This window comes from Arachis duranensis, chromosome 3, assembly GCF_000817695.3.
Source record: "Arachis duranensis cultivar V14167 chromosome 3, aradu.V14167.gnm2.J7QH, whole genome shotgun sequence".
NCBI classification, from domain to species: Eukaryota; Viridiplantae; Streptophyta; class Magnoliopsida; order Fabales; family Fabaceae; genus Arachis; species Arachis duranensis.
The window spans coordinates 130,102,201-130,119,915 of NC_029774.3; the positions used below are offsets into that span (position 1 = coordinate 130,102,201).

At 31.5% G+C, this 17,715-nt stretch overlaps 3 protein-coding genes and 1 non-coding gene across 5 annotated transcripts; all 4 read left to right on the plus strand.

Annotated features, from left to right (window-relative positions):
- Positions 1–3,409: 3,409 nt before the first annotated feature.
- LOC107481735 (WAT1-related protein At1g25270) lies at positions 3,410–5,486 on the plus strand. Its single transcript, XM_016102040.3, has 6 exons — positions 3,410–3,759; positions 3,845–3,960; positions 4,306–4,550; positions 4,618–4,779; positions 4,846–4,997; positions 5,079–5,486. Exons 1-6 carry the CDS (start codon positions 3,500–3,502, stop codon positions 5,269–5,271), a joined length of 1,128 nt encoding a protein of 375 aa, XP_015957526.1. The 5' UTR covers positions 3,410–3,499; the 3' UTR covers positions 5,272–5,486.
- Positions 5,487–9,263: 3,777 nt separating this feature from the next.
- LOC107481734 (WAT1-related protein At1g25270) lies at positions 9,264–11,245 on the plus strand. The gene is made up of 5 exons (XM_016102039.3): positions 9,264–9,692; positions 9,938–10,054; positions 10,127–10,532; positions 10,660–10,811; positions 10,902–11,245. Exons 1-5 carry the CDS (start codon positions 9,442–9,444, stop codon positions 11,095–11,097), a joined length of 1,122 nt encoding a protein of 373 aa, XP_015957525.3. The 5' UTR covers positions 9,264–9,441; the 3' UTR covers positions 11,098–11,245.
- Positions 11,246–11,912: 667 nt separating this feature from the next.
- On the plus strand, positions 11,913–11,986 carry TRNAV-CAC (transfer RNA valine (anticodon CAC)). The gene has a single exon. It is a non-coding gene; the product is annotated as a tRNA-Val (tRNA).
- A 1,403-nt stretch (positions 11,987–13,389) lies between these two features.
- Positions 13,390–17,315, plus strand: LOC107481733 (tubby-like F-box protein 8). 2 transcript variants are annotated; one of them, XM_016102038.3, is made up of 7 exons: positions 13,390–13,566; positions 13,704–13,768; positions 13,952–14,008; positions 14,622–15,041; positions 15,174–15,261; positions 16,005–16,137; positions 16,430–17,315. In XM_016102038.3, the coding sequence occupies exons 4-7, from the start codon at positions 14,694–14,696 to the stop codon at positions 17,142–17,144; spliced, it is 1,284 nt and encodes a 427-aa protein (XP_015957524.1). In that variant the 5' UTR covers positions 13,390–13,566; positions 13,704–13,768; positions 13,952–14,008; positions 14,622–14,693; the 3' UTR covers positions 17,145–17,315. The 2 variants fall into 2 exon arrangements, with proteins under 2 accessions (XP_015957524.1, XP_015957523.1); XM_016102037.3 differs by having other exon boundaries at positions 13,390–13,768.
- Positions 17,316–17,715: the final 400 nt, after the last annotated feature.

A 17,715-nucleotide genomic window follows, 5' to 3' on the forward strand; every position in this document is an offset into this window, starting at 1 on the left:
TCTTTAGGGTGTTAACCGTCCCATTATCTTAGGGAGGTTAAGATATGGCTTTATGAAGCGGTTAGAGAGATTTTAGGGGCGGTTTACTCATTTGAATGAGTGTTTATCTGCCAGCTAATCTCATGCCCGACTTCTTTAGAGTAAGTCGAGGTTGTTACCGACTTCTTATGTGAAGGTCGGTATTTAGCTAGGCTTAATCCTTTGAACTAGGCATTTTATTTGGACCTGGGCCTTTGTTATTGGGTCAGGATATGAACAGTAACCAAACCAAGCCCACTCACAATGCACAGAAACATACACTTTCTGAAGGGACATTAACGACAAGCATTTAAGCGTTGATAATTAGTTTTTATTCTTTCCAAATATATATAAAAGAAGTTTGATTTTTATACCCTTATATCTCTATATATAATTTAAGGGCAAACAAAGAATTTAATAGTATGTCATTAGTGACTCTTATTCTCATTTTATTCTTTTTCTTTGTTCAGTTCCCTGCTTGTGTGCAAGGATGCACTTTTCATTTAATTCCAAGAAATACAAGAGAAATCTGTTCTCCATTTTATTTTTCACTAGGTACTGTCTGTCCCCATCAATTCTTTATGAAAAAGAGAAAATATAGAAAGACAACATTAATACTAAACAACATAAATAATGAAATAAAAAATTAATTTTAAATTAAATATAAGAATTAGATTTTACATTATTAAGAATAATTAGAGTTTGATTTTAAATGATAGTATATGTTATGATGTTTATATATAATTATTTAATTTATTAAAAAAATAAAATTTAATATTTAATGACACCAAAACATCAAAGAATTTGCCTTAAATTATTAGGATTATATACAACATAATCTCTACTACACACTCCCCCGTAGCATGTTTTCATTTTGACTCAATCCTCCGTTGCCATTGGTGAGAGCTTTGATGCGAGATGCACGTCTTTTCTTTCTCATCATCCACGTCGTGAGTGCATGAACAAGCTAAGGGAGTGACGCTATTGTCTCCGATTACAGTAGTACTGATGTTATTGTACCGTGCCATGATCTCTGGAGAGAAGAAACATCCATCCAAAACAAAGAAATATCTATATAACTTAGAAGAAGCATCCACTAAACACAAAAACACATTCATTGAACTAAAAAAACATATGTTTAATTATTATTAAACACTATTCAAAGAAAATTTTTAATTTCTTCTCCCTCCAACATTGAAAGTGGGCCGGATACATTTGGAAGGGAGATTGAAACTAAATTAAGTTTTTGGATTGTATTTGGTGCAAAATATACTGAACTTAGTTATGTCTCGATATTTTGTTTAATTTAAAATAAATATGGAAATTGAGGGATAGATTTAAATTTTGAAAAGTTAAATAAGATATTTTTGAGAAGAAATATTAAAATTTTAGTCTTTATATTAAAAAATTCTCTGTATCTCCACTTTCTGGTGTTCTCACTTTTTAGAGATATTAAAAAAAATTAAAATTTTGTATCTCGAGGTTAAAATTTTCGGTCTCTGACCCTAGATATAATATTGAGTCCCAATCACTGGGTCTTAATCTTTGAAAACAAATGCTATTTTAGAGACTTTGGGTATTAGGCTTCAGACTACTGTCTATTCGGTAATATATGCTCACTATATATAGAGAAATGCTATTTATTCTTTAAATTTTTAGTCTTTATTCAACTTTTTAATTTAAATAATATTATTTAATTAATTTAAATATCTACTTTTACATAATGTTACTTATTTTTTAATGAAAAGTTATTTATTTTTTAGTTTCTTTCTTCTAAAGGTTGAATGATGGACAATTTTTAAAAGATACCTAGTTGCACTGATATTATTGGATTATTAGTGCACTAATAAAAATTAATTCGTCTATTAATTTACTTTTTAATAATAATAATAATTTTCTTGTATGCACCGGCACCATTGTTACGGTTCGTTGTTTGCAACATGCAAGTTTCGTGTAATTGGAGTAGTGCTGATTGTGTGTGGTTTATAGTGAGGTAAGAGCAAAACAATGAATCACTTGGTTCTATAAAAAATTACTAGAGAATCTACAATCACTGTTGAAGTTGCTTTCATGTTCACCACAATAGTGTGAGAGCAAAGGTGATCATTATGCACTATGAAACTGTATTGAGAAATTTGATGAATAATAAAATGAGAGTTTTAAGATCCAAATTATCCACACTTGATTAAGGAAGGATACATTTCTTCCACTCAACCACGCTCTATCACCTGATTTTATAAAAGATTCTAATATGGTTTCACTCCTCCAATCATCAATTGGAACAATACAGAGAAACAAAGAAAACGAAGGAAAGTTGCTTCCGTCACCTCAATGTATGACATAACTGTAACAAGATAAATGTTAGAGAATTTATATTTTTATTAATATTAGTCAATATTTTAATCCAAAAACTTGCTTTTATACCATTAGAATTTAAATTTTGAGATTTAGAATTTTTAATTGGCCAAATGTTTGATAAAAATGATAAATGTTATTACTTATTAATCATATAGTATTACTCTTGACTCTCGTAACAAAACTCCGAATTTAATTTAAAACAGCATCAGTTCTGTATAGACAATCAGACAAGTGGAACCATTATTACTTTTACATCCATTATACACGTTAAATTAAATCATATTGAAAAGTTGACAATTCACATTTTTCTTTCCATAATATGTATTCTGATTCCATAGGCATCAGCATCCAATTTGGTAACCAAGCCAAGCCCACTCACATGATGCACATATACATACACTTTCTGAAGGTACATTAATGACAAGCATTTAAGCATTGATCATTAGTTTTTATTCTTTCCAATTCAAAAATATTGTTGGTTACTTATACTTTTTCTTAATTTTTATAACCTTATATATAATTTAAGGTCAAACAAAGAATTTAATGGTATGTCATTAATGATTCTTATTTCTCATGTTATTCTTTCTCTTTGTTCAGTTCCTGCTTGTGTGCAAGGATGCACTTCTCATTTAATTCCAAAGAATAGAAGAGATATTTATTTTTCATTTTATTTTTCAATAGGTACTGTCTGCCCCTATCAATTTTTTACCAATAATATTTGAGAAATAATAAAAAATTAATTTAAACAGTTTAAAAAATTATTTTATTCAATATTTATTAATTATCATTAATTAGAATAATTATATAATTTTAAATATTATATTATATAAAATAATTTTAAATATTGTCTTTCTAAGACTACCGATTCTTTACTTTATATATATTTTATCTGAACTATTAGGGGTTGGAGTTTACTATTACTAAATAAATTGAATTCCTTTAAAGTATATATGTTAGTGTAGTCCACTGTGTAATCCCACTAATCTAAGTGCAAAGGTGTAATTGGAAAGCCGCATAATGAATCAAATGTTTAATTATTTACTGTCAAGGCCTAACTAAGTAACTCAATTGAAAGAGCTGGCCACTATCATTCAAAACCTAATTATAATACGTACACTAAGTGATGAAGCTTTCTAGTGGTTGGGAGATGGAAGGGTTGAAACCAGTGATACTAATGGTGTTACTACAGATATTATATGCAGCGTTGAACGTGTTGTATAAGCTCGCTATATTTGATGGAATGAGCATGAGAGTTGCTTCTGCTTACCGTCTCATGTTTGCTTCTGCCTTTACTCTCCCACTTGCTCTCTTCTTTGATAGAAATAACCCACCAAGAATTACCAGCAAGGTGCTTATTATGGAATGTCTTTGTGGATTTTTCGGGTATATATATGCTTCTACCTACCTACACTCTTTTCTTATTATATGCTGCATTATTATATATTATGCCTATTTAAATCATCTGCAGCGGAAGTTTATTTCTCAACCTTTATTTTGCGGCCCTGTCTCTGTTGCCCGCGACGTTCATGTTGGCCATCAACAACCTTGCTCCGGCTGTCACCTTCGTTATGGCCATAATTTTCGAATCTGATATCTGTAAGTGAGTATAAAAAGTCTATATTATTTGAGTTATAACTTGTTGACATACACTTTATTTATTTATTTTTTGGTGGAAACTCAGATGCAGTTGACTTCACGTGAAGTTGATAGCTGAGAGCCGTTGACTCTCAGTTATCAACTTCACGTAAAGTCGACTACACCTGAGTTTTTACTTTATTTTTTATTTTTGTCAACACATTTAATTTTGCGTATTATTAGACAAATTTTACTGATAAATTGAAAACTCAAATTTATATTTCGGAATTGATAACATCATTTTAATAATTTAAAAGTAGTGGAGCAAGTATATAAAGTAGTTGTGTTTTTGTAGTTTGGAAAAATTGAACTTGGGATCCGCAGCGGGAAAAGCAAAGGTACTAGGAACAGTAACTGGAATTACAGGGGCAATGGTGTTAAGCTTTTTCAGAGGTGTTGAAATTGATATTTGGTCCACACACATAGATCTCTTGCATCGTAATCATCCTCCACCACATGCTGAATATGCCAACAAACTCTTGGGTCTCACATTTGCCATAGCAAGCTGCTGCTCCTTTTCTCTCTGGCTCAACATTCAGGTACGAATAATTTAGTTTGACTTGCAGGTCAAGTAGTCAGTTCACTCGTGTGTTTAACATTTTGCAGGGTAAAATGAATGGTAAAGAATACCCAAGGCATCACACAGGGACAGCATTGATGTCCACAATGGGCGCAATACAAGCCACTGTTTTTGCTCTTTGTGTTGATAGGGATTGGACCCAATGGCGCCTTGGTTGGAACATAAGGCTTCTCACTGTGGCTTACGCGGTACGTATTTAACATCTATTAGGATTAATCATGAATAATCTTCATTAACATATAATTAATTATCAGGGAATCGTAGCATCGGGTATAGTGATTATAATTACTGCGTGGTGCATAAAAGTGAGAGGCCCTCTATTTGCGTCTATTTTCAATCCTCTACAGCTTCTGCTTGTGGCTATTGTTGCTTCTTTGATTCTCAATGAGAATTTATATTTAGGAAGGTACATATATATATCAAACTCATCATACATTATATTTCTTCGCATTTATCATTATTCAGGAATTAATTAATTTATATGTAGTGTGGTTGGAGGAGTGGTGATCGTGATTGGCTTGTACACGGTGCTATGGGGAAAGAGCAAAGAAATTGAAGAGAAGCAGAGGATGGATGAGTTAGTTTCATTACAAATAATGAATAATAATAAAGGGTCCCAAGTTGTTGATGTTGATGTTGTTGTTGATCATAAAAGTGAACAACACAACAATATACAGTGACTAGTAGTGGGTGTTCATCACTTCATCGTCATATCAAACTACCACTACTACTACGTACGTACAATGCTGTTTCCATTCGTATGGAAACACACAATTATTCAACACAAAAGTCATGTCATCTCATCATCCCAACACACAAGAATTGTTGAATACTGAATATTTATGTACAGTTATTTTCATCTGAAATTAATAATGTAAATTTTTATATTTTTGTATTTTCTGTAGTCTAATATGACACGTCATATTTTACTAGCTAGCTGCTAAGGACATACATCACATTATTATCTTATATTCGGTGCCATAGGATTCATATTTTATAATTTTATTAATGCATCTAAATAATATTATTTGTAGAATGATTATCACGTAAAAATATATTTACTTAAAAATAATAATTTAGGTGTAAATATATATTATATATTATATTAAATAATTTAGTTAAACATATTAAAATATAAGTAAATGACCACTTAATATTTGTGAATCTTAGTATTTGTACATATTAGAGTCTACAGTTCAATTTACTTCATTATAAAAAAAAGAGAAAGTAATAGAGTTAATTTTTTATTTATACAGATTACATATCAGAGTAGTTGATTAAATATTGAATAGATGCACTCCGCGTAGATAAGTAAAGAATACATTAATTAAATTCATCATACTTTTAGATTGAAAATCTTATATTTAATGGGACAGCTGAATGTGTCATGTATATGAGAAATATAAAAGTGTGCATCATGTTTCTTTGGCGATACTGCACAGTACGTAAACGTTAAAACGTGACCTGGGATTAACTACGAGAAAAGAACACTAAATGATCCCTCCCTAACCGTTATTTTAAAAGGCAATAAGATTCTTAATAAAAAAAATATATCTTTTTTTATTTGTTATTTTTATTTTTATGAAATTGGTTCATTTTTTTATTAACATTTTTTTATATTAATGGAATTAACTTATAGCAAGTTTAATTATTAATTTATCTGTTAAAATTTAATTAGAATTGTCAAATTTTTTAAAAAATTTTATTATTTTTTAAGAATAATGATTAGAATCGTTTAATTTTTCAATTTTTTATTACTTTTTTTAAAATATATTGACTAATCGTATCATATAAATATATTCTAGAATGAAATTATTAATAAAAGAGCTAACCAATCTCACAAAATTAAATAATATCAAAATTAAAAATGAATAATTTTTTATTAAAAGCGTCGTAGTTCTTCAAAAAAATTTATCAAGATCGTTATTTACTCATTAATTAATTAATTAAGTTGCGTACTGTCCTTGTTCATCGATCTTGCAAGTTGCATGCACATCTATCTCTATATATAGGACGCGGGTTTTCTTTATATGAATTTATGATATACCATAAAAATACATATTAACTAAATTCTCTTTATATTTACTACTATAATTATGCACCAATATGATTATATAATCAAGATGTATATATTAAATAAAAAAATAATATATACACACGAAATTAAATACTAAATTAATTATAATATATTTATATATATTTATTGTTCAACTTATATTTTATGTATATTTTATATTTTAATATATATTTTATATTAATTATTAATTAACAATTAATTTTTTATGTATACGTAATAACAATCATATGACGTCAATTATTTTTATAAAAATATTAAAAATAAAAAAAATAAAATACATATTAAAATATAAAATATACATAAAATATAAGTTGAACAATAAATATGTAATAACTAATTTTTAGTATGTTTATAATATTTTTTATTTAAAAAATATAAAATGTAAATGAATAAAATCATATTTCGTTAAAGCTATGCTTAGTCAGGCCACACATAAAACCATACACATTTAAATGATAAAAATGAGTGGAAATTAAAGTTACTTTTTCACTCCAAATTATAATATTGTATTTAATTCCCGATCAATGTTATAGAGCTTGGAAAAAATTGAATCTGGGAGCAACACTACTAGGAAAGGCCAAAGTGTTAGGAACTACAAGTGTAATTGGTGGGGGCAATGGTGTTGACTTTCTACAAATTGATATTTGGCTATTATTTTATTTCCCATCAACCTTGAATTTGCATCCACATCAGAACCGCATGAAGCTGATTATTAATTCTGCCAGTCAATTACATTGTTGGGACTTGAGAGTTCTATCTATGTGCTAGTGCCTATTAGAGAGATGAGAGATGTGTAAAATAAAGTTAAAATGACAGAATTATAAAAATAAAAGTACTCATTAATTTAAGTATCCTTCCCCAAGGTAAGTGAAAAAAAGAAATGAAAGAATGAACAATAAAAGTATAATAATTTTGAGCGTTGTTTAATTTCCTCAAAGAAAGTCTAATAATACGAAAGTGCAAGTGCAAATAAATAAAAGTTTGACATCACTGATGAGTAGAAGACTCCAAATTTGGAAGAGCATCGATTCTGTATTCTGTAGACGTATCCACTAGCCGCTATACATCATTGAAATAAGGGAACTTAAGACTTTGCATTACGTAATGCATGATGTATAATAATGGGCAACAAGATAAGTGGCAAAACTAAACCATTGGTTTAATTAGGTAGTTTATATCCTTATACATGCATTAAGATCGAAGATTTCTTATTTATGCACAGTTTCTATTCTCTCACGTATGTATGTGTGGGAATCTATCGAGAATATATGATATCTGCTCTCTAATAAGCACTAATAAATTCTGTATGTCTTGTATATATATGGTGAGTGATGACTGATGACAATATCATTTGAAGAATGGGATATATGCTCTATTGCTCTCAATCAACAAACCATCATCATCTAATGTGAAGTTTCTGCTTTCTGTGCATGGGACAACTGAGAAATTCAAATAACAAATTAATGTGAAAATTTAGATGCAGTTAATTTCATATAAAATTAATAGTTAAAAAAGTACGAAGATTCAATGAAATACTTATACAATATGTATAATGGAGGTTTATGGAACAATTAGAGATATAAGTTGAAGTTTTTGGGATGAGTGGTATCATGACATGATATTAAAGCGCTAGATGTTTATTATCCCTAGTACTCGGATGGTTATTCTAGATAGTATGGGAGATGTTCATTTTGTAATTCAATAACTCATTGTACACATTGTACAAATAGTTCATTGTCTACCTAACGGAATCCATTGTTAAATGATTTAATAGGTTTGACTAAATTATTATCATCTAACACTTTTCAACTATCAATTTTACATAAAGTTAATTACACTTAAGTTTTTACATTTTATTTTTTTTATATTCCTACTATTTTCATTTAACTACTACTTTTTTAATAGTCTAATTATTAAAAGTTTGATTAAGTAAATAGGATTTAGTTGAACTACTACGGAAAAAATCAAAAGTCGGCTTTTTAATTTGAGTGTTGTGGTTTTAGTGGTATTTTTTAATAATGTGAAAATTTGATGCATTTTTGTTTGTGTATGTATACCATAAATTTGAGGGTCAAACTTGTTTTTTATTATTTTAAAATTTTGTAAATATACAAATTTGACCTTCAAATTTATATTCTAGTGTTAATTTTTTTTTAAACATACGAATTGAATCCTCTTATTTACTTTATAGCGAAAAAAATTATTTCATCATTCAATTTGTGTAATATAAAATTTGACTAGTCTAATTTGTTATTTAAAATAAATATATAAATCTATATTAAAAAAAAAACACACCAATTAACCATGATATTGAAACACACAATTTTTTTTCATTTCTAAAAAAATGTAACAAATTTTAATTTAATAAAATATGTATGATTTTAACCAATCTCATTTGGATAACTATTTTTGTCAAATATACTAGTGACAGTAGTAGGATGGCAAATGAAATGATGAAGCAGTACTACTAAAGCATAGGCTCGCCCACCGGGGAAGGACTTATTGGGCGAAGTTAGTTCATGATTCATGAGTGGTGGTAGATAAATTAGAAATAAAATAAATTAAGTCACTAGAATTACATGAATGTTTAAAATGTGAAGTCATTTTGAGGAAACTTTGATCTCAGCCCCCACATGAGTGTATCTCCAATAATAATAGTAGTGCAGCATATAGTATATAGAAACCGTGGCCGTTAAATCCGCATATAAATATCAATACATGCTAATAGGTAATAATAGAGAATCAAGTGAATTAATTATTGTTGAGTTGCAGGATGGTGTTGCAAGGGTTGAAGCCAATAATGCTAATGGTGTTGGTGCAGATAACATTTGTGGTGGTGAATGTGTTGTACAAGATGGCCATCAATGATGGAATGAGCATGAGGGTTGCTACTGCTTATCGCCTCATCTTTGCTTCTGCCTTCACTCTCCCCGTTGCTCTCATTTTTGATACCAACAACAACAACAATAAGCCCAAGATTACTCCAAGGGTGCTTCTTTTGGAATTTCTTTGTGGATTATTTGGGTATGCATCATCTCTCATTTTTCATTCACCTTTTTTCAAAAAATTAAATTGAAAATTGTTAGACGACAATTTAATATCAAATCATTTAGGCCTTAAAAATTTAGTCAAATCATCTAACGGCTCTCAGATATCAAACTTCATGTGAAGTCGACTGCACCTGATTTTCCACCAATTTTTAATTATCAACTTTTACATAAAGACAATTATATTAGACTCCCATGAACATATAATGTTGCTTGACGCAGCGGAACGTTGTTTCTGAACTTTTACTTCGCGGCATTGGCTTTGATGCCAGCAACGTTTGTGTTGGCCATCCTTAATCTTTGTCCAGCTGTCACCTTCATCATGGCCATAACCTCAGGGTACGTACTCCATGCAATATGCATCATCTTCGTCTCTTACTTACTATTGATTTTTATTTTATTTATACATAGTTTGGAAAAGTTGAATTTGGGAGCGGCAGCAGGGAAGGCCAAAGTAATAGGAACAATAACCGGAATCAGTGGTGCAATGGTGTTGACGTTTTACAAAGGCAAACAAATTGATACATGGTCTTCTTCTTCTTCCCATATCAACCTCTTGCATCATGCACATGGCCCTGATTATGGTAACAAATTCTTGGGTTTTTCATATGCAACTGCAAGCTGCTGTTCTTTTGCATTGTGGCTCAACATTCAGGCTAAGTTGAATCAAGAATTCCCCAGGCACCACACAGGCACAGCTCTTATGTGCACTATGGCCGCATTACAATCCACTCTCTTTGCTCTCTCTCTTGATAGGGATTGGGCCTCCCAATGGAAGCTTGCTTGGAATATCAGGCTCCTCACTGTCGCTTATTCCGTAAGTTTAACTATTCAGTGTAATATTAGAGAGACAAAAAAAAAAGTCAGAATTCGTCTTATTTAGTATTTATTATTTTTTTAGTTAATTCTTTTTTGTTATCAAATATTTTCGTACTGAATTGCAGGGAATTGTGACGTCTGGAATTGTGGTTAATATTATTGCATGGTGCGTGCATATGAGAGGCCCTCTATTTGGCTCTGTTTTCAATCCTCTGCAGCTTGTGCTTGTGGCCATAGCTGCTTCCTTCTTGTTGAATGAGAATTTATATTTAGGAAGGTACATACTATGAATTAATATATGCTATTTCATGATTTTATTGTTACCTAACTTTACTAATTTAATTGTAACTTTGACACATACTCATAGTGTGATTGGAGGAGTGTTGATAGTGAGTGGGCTATACACAGTGCTTTGGGGGAACAGCAGAGAAACCAAACACAAGATTCAGATTCACACTCAGTTATCAGAAGAAATCACAAGAGATCCTCTTCAAGTTATTGTTATGTCCCCGCAGAAACAACAACAAAACTCATCATCAAATTCAGAATTGCCCTCCTCATAATAATGGGGGAAATAAAAGGCGTTACTCTTTAGTAGTATAGGTTGTGTTTTTGTATTCCCCTTTTAACTGGATAATCCTTTTACATTTTTTTTTGGTTCATGGTTTTGGTGTTTCAAATATATTGCGATTAATGATCCCACTTCGATTTCTTGGGTGAGTTGCACTAATTTAATTCTTGATTTTTTAGTTGTTATAATTTGGTCTTTTAAATTTAAAAAGGTGCACTAATGTAATCTCTTATGTATTTTTTGTTATCGGAGCTCAACGTTATTAGTGACGTGACTCAAACCTTACCACGCTGGACATATTAAAACGAAGTTGTATGTATTTTGATGCTAAAAAAGCCATTAAACAACGTCGGAGGTTATGACAAGGAATTAAGTTATGATAAAATTGTTCAAATCCTCATATTACGTCGTTTAATGCATTTTTTTAATGTCAAAACGCGTAAATATTATTTTAATATGTCTAATGTGATAATGTTTGAGCTACGTTATTAATAGTATTGAATTCTAGTAATAGAAAATATAGGAACAATTACATTAGTACATTTTTTTTTGAATCTGAGAGACCAAATTATTAATTAAAAAATCAAAAATTAAATCAATGCAACTCGCCCATTTCAAAAACTAAAATAGGATTTAACTCAACTCTCAAATCATAGAGTCATAGTAACTAGTAAGCAGAACATTATTGTACACTCTTACTTGTAGCACTTGTCAGCTATCTTGTGTGAAAATATATGAGAAATCATGGATTTATAACAGAAACAGATATGATTATGATACATTAAAACAAAATTCAATATCAACAAAGTCTGGGTGGTGTAGTTGGTTATCACGCTAGTCTCACACACTAGAGGTCCCCGGTTCGAACCCGGGCTCAGACATTTTTCTTTCTCTTTTAACCTTGGGGGATTTCTGTTATTTGAAATGAATATATACCATTCGAATACAAGAGTGGCCTGCCTTTAATCATGTTGTATAGACATGTCAATGCATATGCACAAGAAAGAAAGAACAAAGATAACATTGTATAGCACATATTATAATCTGAATGAGGGAGGGGACCAAAGGAACACACGTACGTACATTGTTGTGCAGTTTCTGGGAAGATTCAAGAAAGGTGTGAATGAGTTATGACCAGAAATCAGCACATACGATACGTATACGAATACAGATACGGGATAGGGCGGTGTCAAAGTCAGACTCTCAGGTAAATTATTAACTAATACTCATAATACAAACCATCCTTTTGACCCTTTGGGAAAAAAAATCATGACCCTCATCACCACACCACATACATATTAACATATACATATTTATTTTAATTATTCAATCAAAATTATTCTCTACAATTTATGCTTCATTCCCTCACTACTAGTTTATAGTAAATTTAGATTAACAGTATCTACCATATATCCCACTTAAATTCTCCATGCTTACTAGGTGTCATGTGTGAATAATAATGAACAATAAATTTTAGTGTACAAGTACCACTAATTTTAGTATATAGATCCATCATAAAAAATTGTATACATTATTTACTATCAGGATATTTTCTAGACTAATTAATTGCACTGAAAAAATGGTGCAATAACAGTAATCAGTTTGACCATTTTAGCAAGGGATCCTGGTTTATTTGCTCTTTTTTGGATAGATTGCGTAAGTTTCAAGTAATTGAATAAATAATTATATATATTCTTTTTGTTACAGATCGATATTATATTGTTCACAACTCAAAAATGTAACTATTAAGCAAAGTTTCACTGAAATAAAATAATAACAAATCCAAAACCCGTTGGAGAACACCTCATCTTGCCCTCTAAGCAAGCATGTACTTTAGAACTTAAATTTTTAGATTACTACCAAATAATTGTCACTCAATTAAAAATCACATTGGTAACAATATTGGAATTCTGCACTCACTACTATGATGAATACACAATTAAAAGAAAATAGGTGATTAGTTGACAATCATGCATAGCAGTTGTATGATTTGTTCTAAATTCTAATGATGGATAGTTAAAAAAGAAGTGCAGATCATTCATCTGAAAGAAGACAAGAGAAAAGTCAAATGGCATTTAATGCTGGACACCAACTAAAAATAATATGTTCTACTATATTCTCTTTACAGTTCACAGTTGTAATCCATAAATAAATATGTATTTTTATATTTCAAGGAAAAATAAAATTTCATGCTCACTAGAAAAAGTTGCATAAAATAAAATTTATGATAAATTCATGCAATGTAAAGCCCAAAGATATATTTTTCAATAAATTTTTTTACATTACATACTTTAACAAAGGCAAATCTAGAAAAAGAAAGAAAAGGAAAATTGAGAAGAGGTTTTGATTAAACATAAATTATTGAAAACCCTTTTGGTTGGTGAAGTAGATTTAATGCAGCTTTGGAGTCCGGGTATCTCAGAGACACAGAGCAAAGAGTCTTGAGAAGAAGACTTTAGCAGTAGCATCTTATTAATTTAATCTTAGCCTTCTTTTTAACACCAAACACACACATAAAAGGTTGAGTCTTTTTGCTTTATTGAATCTCTCTGATGCATAAAGGGGACACTTTTTTTTTTTTTCTTTATTTGTATTCAGCTGTAGATTTCATCTCTTGTTAAGTAGTGCTTGTGCTTCAGCTCCTCCAGATCTCTCCAATTTGGGTATGTTCTCCTTTGAGTTGCAACTTTGTTTTTGTTGATCTTGTACAAGTTTGCTGGGTTTGGGTTTTGAAGTAAAATGAAGGGCATGGAAATGGGTACAATCTTAAACAAGATTGTGGTTTTTTTTAGGTTTTCCCCCTATTTTAAGTACCCAATTTCTGACATTTTCTTATGGTTTTGCAGTTAAAGGGTGGCTTGTGGTCTACTGGTCTAGCTTGGATTAGTTGTTAAGTTTTGAAAGTGAGTCTCTTTTCCCTTCTTTGTTTCACATGCCCTTTTCTTCTGCCTCTTCCTGATTTAGAAACTGCTTGTGGTTTGAGCTTAGGTAAGTAGAGAAGAGGAAAATTAAGATGAAAGGTTCTCATTAATTTTTTTTATTTTTAACTTTTTAAAGTCCTGCATTAGACCTTTCCTGAATAATTGATCTTTTCTGCTTAGTATTTTATCCTGTGTAAAATGCATTTCGGAACTGAATTAGAATATATAAATAAACTTCTAAATGACACAAGTTTTGTAGCACTTTTGTTGCTCTATGTGCAGCCATTTTATCATCTTGTTAATGATAATACCCTTTTGGATTATCCTTTACAATGTCTGGTAATCATCAAATGTCAAACCTTGATTCCCTTGTTAACTAAACCAACTTCACAAATTTTGGATACTTGTGTGTTTTGATTTATCATTATGAACTTATGATTGTGTGGATGCTTAATATATAGTCAACCTCACTCAGTGGAACAAGACTTTGTATTTAATGAGTAATTGGTATATGGAAAAGATGAAGAATAACAACAATGTTGATACATGGCAGTGTCACTGTTGAACCGAAACTTTCCTTTTATGGGTTTGACAGGTATATGCTCACAGTGGTCAGATATAGTCCATCACTATATATATAATTCTATATTTGGGGTACGAGCGAAGAATGTCGTTCCGAAGCATAGTTCGAGATGTGAGGGGTAGTTTCGGGAGCTTGTCTATGAGGAGTTTTGATGTTAGGCTCACTGGCCATCATAGAGGAAAATCTCATGGGTCTGTACAAGACTTGCATGACCAGCCTTTTGTTGTTCAAAGTAGTTGCTGGGCTAGCTTGCCCCCGGAATTATTATATGATGTCATTAAAAGACTCGAGGAGAGCGAGAGCACGTGGCCTGCTCGAAAGCATGTTGTTGCATGTGCTGCAGTATGCAGGTCTTGGAGGAGTATGTGCAAGGAAATTGTGAAGAGTCCAGAGTTCTGTGGCAAACTCACGTTTCCTGTGTCCTTGAAGCAGGTTAGTTTTGTTGTTTGTTTTCTATAGCAGATTGTCTCACTTTGGTGAACTAATCTATCACTCATCCATGATACATTTGTTTGAAGCACCATAATAATTTTTCTTGTTTTCCCTTCTTCATTGATCTTTCAGCCAGGACCACGTGATGGAATGGTTCAATGTTTTATCAAAAGAGATAAATCAAGTTTAACGTACCGCCTATTCCTTTGTCTCAGCCCTGGTAAGCCTTCCTCTGTATAGTGCTATCTATGACTATTTGGGTCAAACAGTTGATGTGATTGATACTATAGAATATAGATATAACTTAAAGAATGATCCTTACTTGATATAAATGTGACACTCTGCAAATGTTGATACCCGTTGTCTATGTTCATATTTTGCATCGATAAAAGGGGGAAGTATGTAATACTATTGTATGTGCAGTTGATATTTTGCAGCTTAGAATTTTATGTTATGTATTCAAATTTCAAGTTATGGATGTTATTATCTACTTAGCTAGGAATTAGGTGTTTGTTAATGCTTATTAATGGTGTTAAATGCTAATTTATGCATATATCGATAGTCATGATTTTGTTGACCGGTGTCATGATACCACTCATTCCATAAGTTTAAGCTGATAGGAGGAGACGACATGAATGGTTATATTTCTAATAACCAACTAGCTAGTTTGATAGCACCTATTAGTTATATTATTTTATGCCTATATTATTTTTTATGAAGTACTACAAGTTTCATTGGGTTGTTGACCAGCTGGGATTATAAAAATGATCTTTTCTACAAATTGCATGTGAAACTTTTTTTAAGTTATTAAATACTTTGTGGATTTAGATTATTCTGTTATGAGTATGGTATAAATTGTTTCTCTCTATCATTAGTTGCTATCATCAATCTGTCTGTCACTGCATAATATATGGTAATAAATCAGAATGTGATATTTCTAACCTTGTCCCATGATTTTTGTAGCTTTGCTAGTTGAAAATGGGAAATTCCTCCTTTCTGCCAAGAGGACGAGGAGAACAACTTACACAGAGTATGTCATTTCGATGGATGCTGGCAACATATCTAGATCAAGTAGCACTTACATTGGGAAGCTGAGGTGGGTTTACTGCTTGAAAATCTTTATTATTCTTGGCCATCATCTTCGATATTATAAGTTTATAACTATTAGAAGTACTATGCTCTAAGAGAAGAATGACAACTTCTAACTCCCAGAAGTATAAGTTGAAATTCATGATCATACAATCTGTAAGCTTAAATTGATCATAATGTATAAGCAAATATCACCATTTTGGGTTCTTCTTACCTTCCATTGTTTTATTTTTAAGGAGAAAAATATCTGTTCTATTTTATGACTTTGTATTCTCACTTCTTTTAATTTGCAACACCAGATCGAACTTTCTTGGCACAAAATTCATCATATATGATACACAGCCTCCATACACTGGTGCCCATGTAGCAGCTCCAGGGGTTGGGAGAACAAGCCGGAGATTTTATTCCAAGAAGGTTTCACCCAAGGTCCCATCTGGGAGTTACAACATAGCTCAGGTGACATATGAATTGAATGTGCTTGGCACAAGAGGCCCCAGGAAGATGCATTGTGTTATGCATTCAATACCAATGTCAGCACTTGATGTGGGTGGCAGCGTTCCTGGTCAACCAGAGCTTCTTCCTCGCGCCTTAGAGGACTCATTCCGAAGCATCTCCTTTTCCAAGTCCCTAGATCGCTCTATCGAGTTCAGCAGTGCTCGATTCTCTGAGATTGGGGGATCCTCCAACGAAGACTTAGATGACAAGACAAGGCCCTTGGTCCTGAAAAACAAGCCTCCAAGATGGCATGAACAATTACAATGTTGGTGTCTTAATTTCCGGGGAAGGGTAACAGTTGCATCTGTAAAAAACTTTCAGCTCATTGCTGCAATGCCGCCACCTGCCGGTGTGCCAACGCCATCTCAGCCGGCTCCCCCGGAGCATGACAAGGTAATTCTGCAGTTCGGCAAAGTCGGAAAAGATATGTTCACAATGGATTATAGGTATCCACTATCTGCATTCCAGGCTTTTGCAATATGCTTGAGCAGCTTTGACACCAAATTGGCTTGTGAATAAATCTTGGAGCAGAGAACAGTGATCCTACCATCTCTTTGTATTTGTCAATTTATTTTGTTACCAGCTTCATCAGAATAGGCAATTACTATTGTATTAATCATTTTAACTGTAGCAAGTCCTTGATGTAACAATGTTTAAGAACATTTTTAACTTTTAATGTTGTTCTATGTATCCTTACTCAGTTCCAGCAATGTATCATGTAACAGATTTTAGGTGCTTATAATCACCATCATGCGGTGCTCAATTGTTTTCTTAAGAGGTTATTACTTATTAGTACCCCACAAAGCAAATTATTAGTACCGGAGCTCTGGTGAGTCATTTTCTGGCCATGTTGGTTGCAGTTGCAGCTATCAATTCAATTCAATTATGATTTGCTGCTAAGATGAGTTGGAACAGGTTGTGGATATATGTGGCTATTATCAGCTCTCAAATTTAATCAACTGAAATCATATATAATCCTTTCTAAGCACAGTTGCTATTATAATTTTATGCTTATATTGAGTTTATTAAAGGTTCAGCTGATAATTTATATTTATTTAAAATATATATATAAGGCTGAAATTTTTGTGAC